Genomic DNA, 12021 nt, shown 5'->3' on the forward strand with positions numbered 1-12021 from the left:
CTTCTCCGGTGAAAGTTAAGGACTGTGTAACTCAAAAACTAAGGCTAAATTTTTAACGGAAGTCTTTTATAGAAGATGACTACCTTGCATATAAAAAGCTCTAAAGGTCTCCCAGTTTGATTAAGTGCCTCACCTCATTTCATTTTTTCTTTCCCAATGGGCTAATATAAAGCCTAGTTCATAGTTATAAAACTATGATTCAGGATCTCATGCTGTCCTTCAACCCGCTCATTCGGTTGCTGTCCCTCTGTTGCAATTTGTTTCATGCTCACATATTAATCTATTTTAGAGATATATAGTATTTAGATCTGAAATCTTTAATAATTTATAGCCTGAAATTTTACACCAGTCTTAGAAGGAGGATTCACTGAAGTCCATACCTATTTCTGTAAGCCAATTAACTGGACATATTAATTATTATTCAAAAGGTACCATAATGTAAGAATTTACAATGTATTCAGGTAAAAAGTAGATACTTCTCAGACATGGCATTTTCTGTCTTTCATACAAAATAATGTCTCCTTTATTGGGATCTCTGCCAAAATGCATTTATTAAAATGCTTGCAATAATTCTGTGGCCTCTTCCTTCTTATTTCTTGCATGGCTTGGAAATCCAACAATTGGCATGCCTTCCCAGAAGAGACTTCATGTGGTTAAGTACGGGATATGTAGGAAGAGCTTTAGATACAAAGACTATAAGGGCCAGTTTCAACTAGTGCTTAAGGCACCAGGCTAGAAATCAGAAAACTTCGAGTTCTAGTCTCTGCTTAAGCATGAAAAACTGGCTGGGTCACCTTGGGTCAATCATTTTCTCTCAGCCCAACACTCCTAATGAGGTTTTTGTTGTGGGGACAATACGAGGAGGAAGGAGCGTTATGCATGTTCACTGCTTTAAGTTATTTACAAAGTAATAAAGGTGGAATCATAAGATCTAATTTTTAAAAATCTAATATAAGCCCCCTACCCCAAACTGGCCAAAAAAAGAGGATTATTTTCGAACTGACTATTCACATCCTACTATTGCTTGCAGAGAGAAAAGTTAATAATAATCACACTCCAGATTTAAAAACTTTGGTAATAAAAACAACATAGTCTAGATAGTGATTGTGGCAGTATTTGGAGATGGGTAGAATAGAAGAGAAAGAAATGGGAGAAGATAATAAAACAGAAATACGTGAAAATAGAACATCTGCAGCCAAAGAAAGCAACAGTAGGACCAAAAGTTATTACTTTTTGAGTGCAATCTCAAAACAACTGGAACTTCATTTGAACACCACTGGCATTGACAAAATCACCATCAGTTAAAAGGCAGCTTCATTCAGAACAGCTTACATCCTACAATAATAAACACCATCAAACAACATCTCCCTATCCCAGGTCCTTAAGAAGGACTCGATACGTAGATAAAAATGTCAAATCCAATCTAAACATCTGGTGGGCTGCACAACAAACAATAATAATAATATAATATGTTACTATATTTATAATAATAAAGACCTGATACTGATTCCACATTGTTGTAACAATATACCCTTAATATTATTAAACAACATCTCCTATCCCAGGGCCTTGGAAAGAATTCAATAGGTGAACAAAAATGCCAAATCCACTCTAAACATCTGAATGACTGTGTGACCAACCATAATAATACGATAAAGATTGCAATGGATATTATTTTCCTGGCAAACTGTGCCAGGCAGAGGGTACAATTAGCCAATCACAGGTATTTATTATAACTTTTATGCAGTTAAAATATTGCTTATACAAAATTTCCTTCAACTTCAGTATAATCTATTATAAATACTATTCCAGATTACACAATTATTATTATTTTACTTTGTAGTGGCAAGCCACAAGTTTTAATAAAATTTTAAAGAATGGCTGAAAAATTGTATCTTCTATTAACCAAAAATTGAGTTCTAGGTGTCAGTCATATAAGAGCATGTCATGTATTTCTTAATTAAGGCTTGTTTTACTTATTTAAATTAGACTTAGCAGGCTTTTTGGTCAAACTATAAACAAAGTACTTATATAAATTATTTAAATAAATCTTAACATTTTGCATAATCTAGTAAGTGAACACCATATATTAATTTAGAAGAAAAAACAGAGGAAAGAGGTGTAAAGACTTTGGATTCAATATAAACACATTATGAGTAAAAAATATAGCCCTTTCCCATATTCATAAACAAAACAACTGACAATCATTGAAAACAGAGTTCCAGAAATAGTCAATGCCTTTCAGCATATCAATTAACAGAGAGAGCTGTCGGTCTCTTTTGTTTTCTCAGTACTCGTGTCTTTATGAAGCTGTTGACCCTTGTTTTCAGTTATCTTGCCTTGATCCATAACTTTAGGCATTTGTTCTTTGATTTTCTCTGGATTGAATAGTACCATGATTTCAGCTTGCTTGTCTGCATCAACAACCTTGTTTTTAAGTCCTGCATTGCTGGATGACCTAAAAAGCAAATTAAAAAAACAAAGAGACTTTTAAAATATAAACAACAATCAACCAGTTAGTTACAGTCTTAGCATGTGCTTGATATACTACCACAGTTTATGAGTCTGTTGTTCATATCATACAGACATAATAATTGCCTTCTCACACAAGTTCCATCTAAGTTGAAAAACTGAACATAATGTTGACACCATCTCAAACCTTTATTAACACAGTATAAGAAATGATAGTTTACTGTGAAGATTCAAAATTACAGCAAAGTTCAACCATTGGATAGCTATCACTACTTCCTGTAAATGAAATCAGTGAATGCTTCTAAAATCATTTTTTTCCTAACACTTGTTAGCACTTAACAAAGATAGTACAAGTCTGCCTATGAATTTCCTCTTAGTAAAAGGTAAATTGGTTAAAATGCAAATATAGTAAATCATCCATGAGTTGGCAGCAGTACTGGTTATAATGTTAACAGTAATAGCTGGACTAAAATTGGAAGTATTCGGTTAGTCTTTTTTTTCCAGACAAAACATTTTACTTTCTGTATCAGCTTAAATAAAAAGATGCTTTAATAACAGTTGAATACCTTAGCATATTAAACACTTATATCATTGACATGAATTTCTATAATTGACATTCTTCTATTGACAGAATTAAGTAGTCACCACATTGGGGAGATTGTGGCATATACATTTAATAAACCAATCAATGCACCAGGTGCAAATGTGTTTTTACTAAGTTTATTAGCTTTCTTTCTATAGTTTAAATATTACGTATCTGCTTTGATGACTGTTTTACTGTTGTGAGCTTTAAATGGATTTATTTTAATTATTTATTACATTTATATGCCACTCGCTTTGGTATCCAAAGTGACTTGGGATGGCTTACAGTGGTATAAAAGCATAAAATAAAAGAATCAAAACTAACAACAATTTAAGAAAGGTGAAAACCGAGTTTACAAGTGAGCTTTTGTCTCTCTACTAGCTATCTCCAGCATAGCACACTCCCATCGGGGGCCCAAGACAGGTTTTAAGACCCTTCCAGAAAGGAGGAGGATGGAGGCAGATTTCATCTCTCATGGCAATGTACTTATTGTCTATTATGCTTTGGAAGGTGGTCTAAGAATTCTTTCTTAAACAGAATACTGAAAAGCCAAGTATGTTCTGGATTAGATATCTATGAATTATTTACCAATTCCTATGGCAAAATTCTAAATATTTTAAGAATCATTTAAAAACCAGCTAATTTGCAATTTTATTTTGAAGATCTAGACAGAGATTATTACATGGCATAATGCAGTAGTAAATCACAGACACTGAAGTGCAAGGATTTTTGACATTGGTTCTACAAGCCAGTTACAAAAAAGTGATGTGTTTTTATTCACTTAGAACAATAAAATTTTGCAGTGTGTTATGCTAAGTGAAGTCCTGCTGATTTCCATGATGAATTCTGTATTACAGGGACAAGTTTCTTCAATAAAAATGAGAATTTCATGAACAGCAAAAATGTTATTTCTCTTCAGTTAATATTCGTGATTCCTACTATATACCCTGCCATCTAACACTAGAGTGTGAGACTAATTAGTTCAGGAACTGGCCTCTGACAGGTCCAGTTAGCATTTCCAATCTGCAATTGTTCAGACCCAAATTGTGCAGAGCATTTATAGCCTTGTTTTTTGTTTCTCCTGAAAATGGAAAGAGAAATATGTTTAACGTTACACTGAATGAAAGTTTGGAAATGACATGATGACAAGGCAGTTATTTTAGAAAATGCTACCTCCAAAATGCTGATTGCCACAACACTATCAAAATGGACAAAGCCATAAATGCCAAGGTCCTTTTTATTTCACTTTGGAGGTAACTATCTTTCAAATCTCAACAGCTGGACTATTTAACACAATCGAGTGAATCAGAGTCTAATTCTTTACTGGGCTCTCCATGGGAGGCCTGCATTAGTGGATGGCAGTCATCCAACAGCTGACACACAGCCAAAGTCTGTGAAGCCTCTGTCATTCAAAATAAAAATGGATAACGGAGCAATCATATTTATCACCTTCAAGGACAGGAAAACGGGAGATGAAAGTCTGTCAATAGAACACAGTTTAATGGCAAACTCCAGTGATTAATAAGTTGTTTGTTCCAGCACAAAATCAGAAATTGCCACTTAGGGTGTCTCCTTCTTCCTCACAAATACTTATATTTTACACAACTGCTGTTATTTATTGAGGTAATAATATTGTTAAAAATCATAAAATCTGTCCAAGGACTTCACTGCTGATTTATTATACTGTATACTGAACTGAAATTTGGCACAGTTATTGTTGTGCAAAACAGATTTCCAAATTCTGTAACAGAGCAACAAAGCATAACTACCCTATGAAGCCTTGTTACAATGAATAGGATTTGAACAAGACTGGATCAGGGCGAGTTTCAGTCGGTTCTTAATTCTTTCCATAATAGTCTCAGTGGTGTTAAAACTGCACTGTGCCGTACCAGATTAACTCTTGGTCCAAATTAAATGATTGTTTTTATGTTAAAAAAGCTACTACTTATAAGCTATCTTTATTGAAAAACCAAGGGGAAGGGAAACAACGAATTCTCTTTCAATCTGCTTCCCTCTATTGCTATGAATGATCAGACAAGCAGCTCTACCTACTATGTATTCATTCTTGTGATCACTAAAAGCCTGCTGCCTTTAATTTTACCTCTTTAACAGTTAACTAAGTACTATACTCCTTTTTGGCAATAGTAGAATTTGGGGCTTCCCTGCTTTTGTCTTGACTCTGGGAGTATCAAAATGGATTTCTAGATTCCAGCAGGATATAAGGTAGTAGGGTACACAGGTTCCCTCATGAAGATAACACTGGAATGAAATCTTGTTTCAGTCATCACCAATATCTCAAATCCAAATCATATTACTACCATGAAAGTACATTCTGGGTTATTCAAGTAATGACTAGACAGCCACAAATAAAAGATTCATTTTTTCCATCCCATGGGAAAATGAGATGCCATTTTTTGTTCCAAGTAATTACATCTGCATATCATTGATGCATCACTTTATATAAATCACTGAGCAGCCATGTCAATGGTTCCTGTCGTGCTAAGAACTGGATGGCCATCTATCTCTAGTGCGAGAAGGGACATCAGCATCAAAATGCTTGTCTGATATTTTAGCTTGAGGGAATAGTCTTCTAAATTCTTATTCCAAAGTCACTTGAGCAAGAAAATGTAGAGATATAACTCTGACTTGCCCAATTTTAAAGCATTTTTCTGCAGTATCCATATGCATTCACTTATTTTGTAGAGCAAAGGGCAGGGTTTTTTTTAAAAAGGAAGATTCTAAACTTCCAGTTCATCCTGTTGTATCTTTCTAATATGTTGTTAAGTCTAATGGTCCATGTGGAGACTACAGATGGAAAACCTTTGTAGTTGTGTCTCTTAGACTGGGCTGTTTCCTGCAGTGTCAGTAGATAATTCAGTAGTGCTAAGGTTACAGCTGAGGGAAGGAGAGAAAATCCTTTAATTGTATAAAATCATCAGATTAAGTCTTACCCTGTATGTAGTTTGCTCTGTTAACTGGAACTGTTTACTAAAAGAAAAAAGGAAGAAGAGAAATATACCCTTCTTCCATTTTTGAAAAATGCCATGAACTGTCTTAATTTATTCCAAATAAAACAATCAATTAACTATTAATATTATTTATTGTGTCTAATTTCCCCCCAATAACCTATAACTGTGTGATAGGCTGGGCAGACATAAGGTGCAGTCCAAAAGAGCCAGGGAGCTTTTGTGGCTGAGGATGGATTTCAGACATCAGATTCCTTTATTAAATATTTCAACTTAGTCTCCATTCACTCCTTTTTCAATTTTTTTTTTTAGTCTTTCTGTCCCAAACCTCCTCCTCTGCAGATAGGAACCATAACTGAAATCAAGTTCAATAGCATGGCCATTTTTATGAATCAATGGAGCTATGGTTACTTTATAAAGAAGTTTGAGACACATTCCTAACTACACATTTGATACATGAGTGAAATTTTAAGTGGGTTCCCTGTTCTCTTCAAAGGAGAAGCACTTTAGAATATGCTTTAGAGAAATAAAAATGATCAGTGTCCTTCAAAGCCACTAAAACAGTACAGAGCAGGAAAATATAATTAGGATAGATTAGCAATGGTAAGGGAATAAGAAATGATATCCAATTATATTTGGGTTTGAGGAAATACCATCCCAAAGAAACATAAACGGAGATCTGAAAGTGTCACCTACAATAATAGAAAAGAAAGAGAGAGGGGAGAAGAGAATGAAAGGAAGATGGGGGAAAGAAGAATGAGGTAAGGAGAGGAGGATGGAAGGGAGAGGATGGAAGGGGAGAGGGTAGGAAAGGGAAGAGGAAGAGGAGAAGGAGAAAGGTAAGGGAAGAAGGAAGGGGAAGGAGAGGAGGAAGGAAGGAAGGAGAGAAGGGAGGGAGGGTGAAAAGAAAGGGAAAACAAGGTGGTGTTACAACAGGCAGAAAGGATGGCAAATAAGGCAACCCAAACTGTATATTATAACCTATTAAATGAAATAATAAATGTATAAGAATGATAAATGTAAAGAAGAATAACAATTATGTGGATTTATACTTAAAATAATATGTAAGAGAACAAAAAATAAATTAAAAAAAATCTGGGAAAAAAAGCCACTAAAATGATACAGAGCCTAGGCAGGAAGAGCGAATTGATATGGCAAAAAATCTCTTCATGCCTGTTGCTTTCAAAGCAGAAGACCACTGCTGTCTCATAGTTCTATTAAGACAACTTAATTACCAGATCTGGTATATACCTGAGGTAAACATAAACAATTTCTCCTTGATCTCTTTAGAGATTTTCACAAAGTAAGAACGCATAGTACTTATTTCAATTCAACACTGCAACAATTTTTCAATCCTTTATGTGATCCAGTGCACTGTAGGGCAGAATCTGGTGGAATTTCAACACTCTGGTTTAGTTATCCTTTATGATTCTATCTTGCACCGATACACAGAGACACCCACTTTTTCCCAAAGGAATCAAGTTGGCAAGGTACTCATTCAGTCTTTCTTTTAAACCCCCAAACATTTCCAGCTTCATGGTGACACCTCTATCTTTTTTTGAACAAGTCTTACCTCTTGTCCTTTCTATTGGCAGCCAATACCTTATTACCGTAGGAATAATAAAGAAGGGTGTTTATCTTTCTGGAATAACAGCATGTTACTATTTAATCCCATGCTCCAACATAGTAATCCTATCACTTTTATTGGATTTAAGTCTGCATAAGGGCAAAAGACTGCCATTAAATCTGACTAGTCCTTGCATTAGCTTTTGCTATACATTGCATATTTTAATCCAAATTAGAATTAATTGCAAAAGCCCTATATATTCTATGTTTCTACATGTTTTAGTAAATGCACACAGATAGACCACAGTATACGATCACAATTGGGACGGAAATTTGCATCACTTTTCCAATGCGGTCCGTAACATCATGTGACTCCCTTGCTTAGCAACAGCAATCCTGGAAGTCCCAGTTACTATCAAAATTCCCAATTCATGGGCAAGTGGGAGGAGTCCCACATAAGGAACGTGGGAACACTATTGGGAATGGAGGAGGCCCCAGGAGGCCTGGGACAGTATGTGTGCATGTTGGAGAGGATTGCAGTCTGGACCAACCTAGGGAGGCTGGGGAAAGCATACCCTTGACTCAGGGATCACTTGGTATGCTGAAAGTCTGTAAAGATTCTCAGTCATCCAGGTCATGGTTGTCCCAAAGGGGGCTTTTTTAGGAAGCAACTGGACTTCCTTGTTTTTTCTTTTGAAGACATTTTGCTTCTCATCCAAGAAGCTTCTTCAGCTCTGGCAGGATAGTAAATATAAATCCTTCCATTCCCCACTATCCTGTCAGAGCTGAAGAAGCTTCTTGGATGAGAAACGAAAGGTCTTCAAATGAAAAAAACAAAAAAGTCCAACTGCCTCCTGGAAAAAAAGCATGGTATGCTGGGGTTTTAGCGCTGCAAGAACTGCAACTATCCAAGCCTGATCCAGCAATACAGTGGAAAACTATGTTCTGGGACGTGACCCGTCAAAACCGCGCTCGACTAAACCGCGCCCGACTAAACCGCGTCGCTGACATCAACAGGGCGACAACAGCCAGCGCGGAGAAAGAAGGGCGCTTTAAATAGCGCTTTGAAAGCAAGTCGATTCAACTTAAGGTAAGGGTTAGGTTTAGGGTTAGCTTTAGGGTTAGCTTTAGGGTTAGGTTAAGAGTTAGGGTTAGATTTAGGGTTAGGTTAAGGGTTAGGGTTAGGTTAAGGGTTAGGGTTAGGTTTAGGGTTAGGTTAAAGGTTAGGGTTAGGGTTAGGGTTAGGTTAAGGGTTAGGTTAAGGGTTAGGTTTAGGGTTAGGGTTAGAATTAGGTTTAGGGGGGTTAGGTTTAGGTTTAGGGGTTAATTTTAGGTTTAGGGTTTACAGCGTGCTTCTGTCTCCACGCTGTTGTCGCCCTGTTGATGACATCAGCGACGCGGTTTAGTCAGGCGCGGTTTAGTCGGGCGCGGTTTTGTCAGTGAACCGTTCTGGGAAACCACAGTCTTCCAAGCTCAGATCTGGCCACCCTCATACCTTGCACTCCCCAGGCCCTGTTGTTCTGCACTCCACCACCCCATCTGACCATTGCTGTCTTCTTCCCACTACAATGAGATGTGCCTGGTCTGTCTCTCTGGGAGGCAGCTGCTAACCACATAAAGCCATCTTTCCCAAGACTCATATGGCCATGTGCGACCTGAAGAAGAAAGCTGTGAGTGGGCTGTCTTGCAAAGGGCCAGCCAGGCATGCTTGGTCAGCAGTGGGAAAAAGAAAACAGCAAAGGTCAACTAGAGCATCAGGGTTGCAGACTTTAAAAAAGGAGGCCAAAAGGACATGTGTGTCTGGGGGGGTGGGAGGAGTTGACATGCCCGAGCCACCGCCTGGATCGTCGAGGCACAGCAACATCCATAACTTTGAGAACCAATCATAAGACTCTTCTTTCTGTGTCAGATGGAAATTAACAGTTTTACTGATTTGCTGTGATTTCAGTCACAGTCCTAAGTCAAGGTTTTGTTCTCTTTTTGTTTGTTTGTTTGGTTTAAAGAGCAGCTGTTGTAATGTTGAATGGGACTCAGGCTCATGAGGTGGGGTCCTTCTTTCCATCTGCCAACACCTCATCTTTAATGTAAAACAACCACACGCACAAAAGGAATCGTTTAACATAAAAACCTCGGTGTAGAGCAAAACTTTGCTGAACAATCTGCTGCAAAGCCCAACTCAAGTTTTGTTAAAAAGGAAATTCTATTGTGGGAAGGGGTTTGCTTATTACTCTTATACATTATGACATTTTGAAGTGCCACATATTTATTGCACGTCGGCTATGCCAAAAGGAGACATCATAGTTTAATGGAACACCCCTACGCCTTTGTACAATGAATAGTTCACAAAAACAACCTTCTCTATTTAACCAACCACAAAACAAGTTAAAGTGATCATATCTCTTTTTTTCTCATGTCCATTTTGTGAAATATCTCTGCCCTAAGCAGCTTGAACATTGAGTCAGCCATCTTGCTTCAGGAAACACTACTGACTTTCAGATGCAAACAGTCACAGGTCCTGAGGCAATTTGAAAACGGACGAAGCTAATATTTTAAAATGGAACTCCCTGATTTAAAGACAATGACCAAGGAATCCTAATTTTAAGTTACTTAATTTTAAATGTCATTATATTTATTATTAATAATAATACTTAATGCATTAAAATCAATTTTATTTGATTAGTAATATTAATTAATATCATTAATATTTAAATTGTTTACTTAAAAAGTTAACACGTGTAATTTGTATAATGCACTTATACTAGTGCTTGCTTTAAATCAAATCGGCATAAATCTACAACCGGTTGCAAGGAAAGGAAATGTACTAGTGACTCACCATTTCTTAGCGACAATTACACTGCATGAGTTTAAAAGAATACTTTTCTTAGTCCTGTGACCTGAGATGCTTTCACTGGAAATGTAGGAACTTGGGAATTTTTTACATACAAAATAAATGTTGTCCTATTCAAGTGGAACTTTCTGTGGTCTCTTCTATAGTCATCACTATTCATTCCTGAACAGCATAGCTGATTGCCCTAGAAGTGGGGAACTGATGCAGCACATTTTCATTTCATCCATCCAAAGGAGATTATGGATTTTTCGCGAGCTGCTTGCTTTGCTTCTTATAAAAAGCATCACACTAAAGAGAGACTAAACTGACCCCTTAAGAGTTATTAAGAAAGAAAGTATGCAAGAAACTTGTTTTACTCAAACCCCCCTTAATGAAATAATAGAGTCTATTAGGCGGACTTTGGAACTAGGCAACTTAAGAGCAGAACGGTTCCACCACAAATGCGCAAACAACAAAAGCGCGCCTGACTAAACCGCGCCGACAAAACCGCGCCGACAAAACCGCGCCGACGAATGAGCGCTGAAGCGCGCCGACAACAGCGCGCCGACAGAAGCGCACTGTAACCTAACCCTAAAAATAACCCTAAACCTAACCCTAAACCTAACCCTAAACCTTACCTTAACTTAAATCGCGCTTCTGTCGGCGCGCTATTGTTGGTGCGTTTTTGACATCGCGGTTTTAGCGCCGCGGTTTTGTCGGCGCGCTTTTGACGTTCGCGCTTTTGTCGGGTCATGGAGCAGAACATCCAGATGTTATTTATTGTCCAAAGGAATAAGAGCTACGAATTCTTATATAAAGAAATGCTCCCAATCCAAAATAGCAGTGCAACTTCATTAGATTCAAAGCTAGCATCCTTGCTGTCCTTGAAAAACCAATCTCTCCCTCTCCTTCCTTCTACGTCTCTCTATCTCTTCCATGTCTCTTGTATCATGCATTTTTAGATTATGATCCTAAAGGCCAGCCTTTCTTTTGTTCTTGATTTAAGTGGTTGGCTTTAGTACAGGAGTGAAGGAGGAAAGTAGTTCACAAAATAAAATAAAAAAACCCAGCAGAAATCAGTTTGGATAGACATTACCTAATGGATCTTTTTGCCATACTAATTTCATTTTAATCAATTCTGAACAAATGTTCAGTGTTAAGAGCTTTTGTAATATTTCAGAAACTGCTCCAGGATGAGGTATATACTTAGGTGTTTATACATTACTTGAATATGATTAGGCAAACCCTATATTATTTACATGTAATCTCGAAGGATATGGATTATGACATTTTAAAAAAAAAAGGAAAGCAGATAAACCCCAAAGATTCTTTGTGGCTCTTGCTGAATAGGCAGGCTGTATATTAAACAAAACATCATGCCTGTTTTTACTGCATCTAACAGCTATGATAGTCAACACAAGATCCTTTTCACAGTCAATTCACCACGCATTCTGGGAGACCTTGGGTCTACAATTATTTCATTTCCTCCCTTGCAAATGTAATTTCCACTTCGTTTCTTAGAATAAAAGATAGACAAAAAAGGTAGCAGGGGTAGCAGAATATACTGATTAACATTATCCATTGAAAGAGGTGGAAAACTACAGATG

General features: G+C 37.0%; 1 protein-coding gene across 1 annotated transcript in view; it reads right to left on the reverse strand.

Moving 5' to 3' along the window:
- Positions 1 to 1116: 1116 nt before the first annotated feature.
- SHTN1 (shootin 1) overlaps positions 1117 to 12021 on the reverse strand; it is an 82233-nt gene continuing 71328 nt past the window's right edge. Inside the window, exon 17 of the mRNA XM_087725872.1 lies at positions 1117 to 2458. Coding sequence (XP_087581998.1) covers positions 2254 to 2458 — 205 coding nt within the window. The 3' untranslated portion in view covers positions 1117 to 2253. The remainder of the gene's footprint in view (positions 2459 to 12021) is intronic.

This window comes from Thamnophis sirtalis, unplaced genomic scaffold (assembly GCF_051295495.1).
Source record: "Thamnophis sirtalis isolate CommonGarterSnake01/CBP01778 unplaced genomic scaffold, rThaSir2_p1.2 scaffold_11, whole genome shotgun sequence".
Taxonomy (NCBI): Eukaryota; Metazoa; Chordata; class Lepidosauria; order Squamata; family Natricidae; genus Thamnophis; species Thamnophis sirtalis.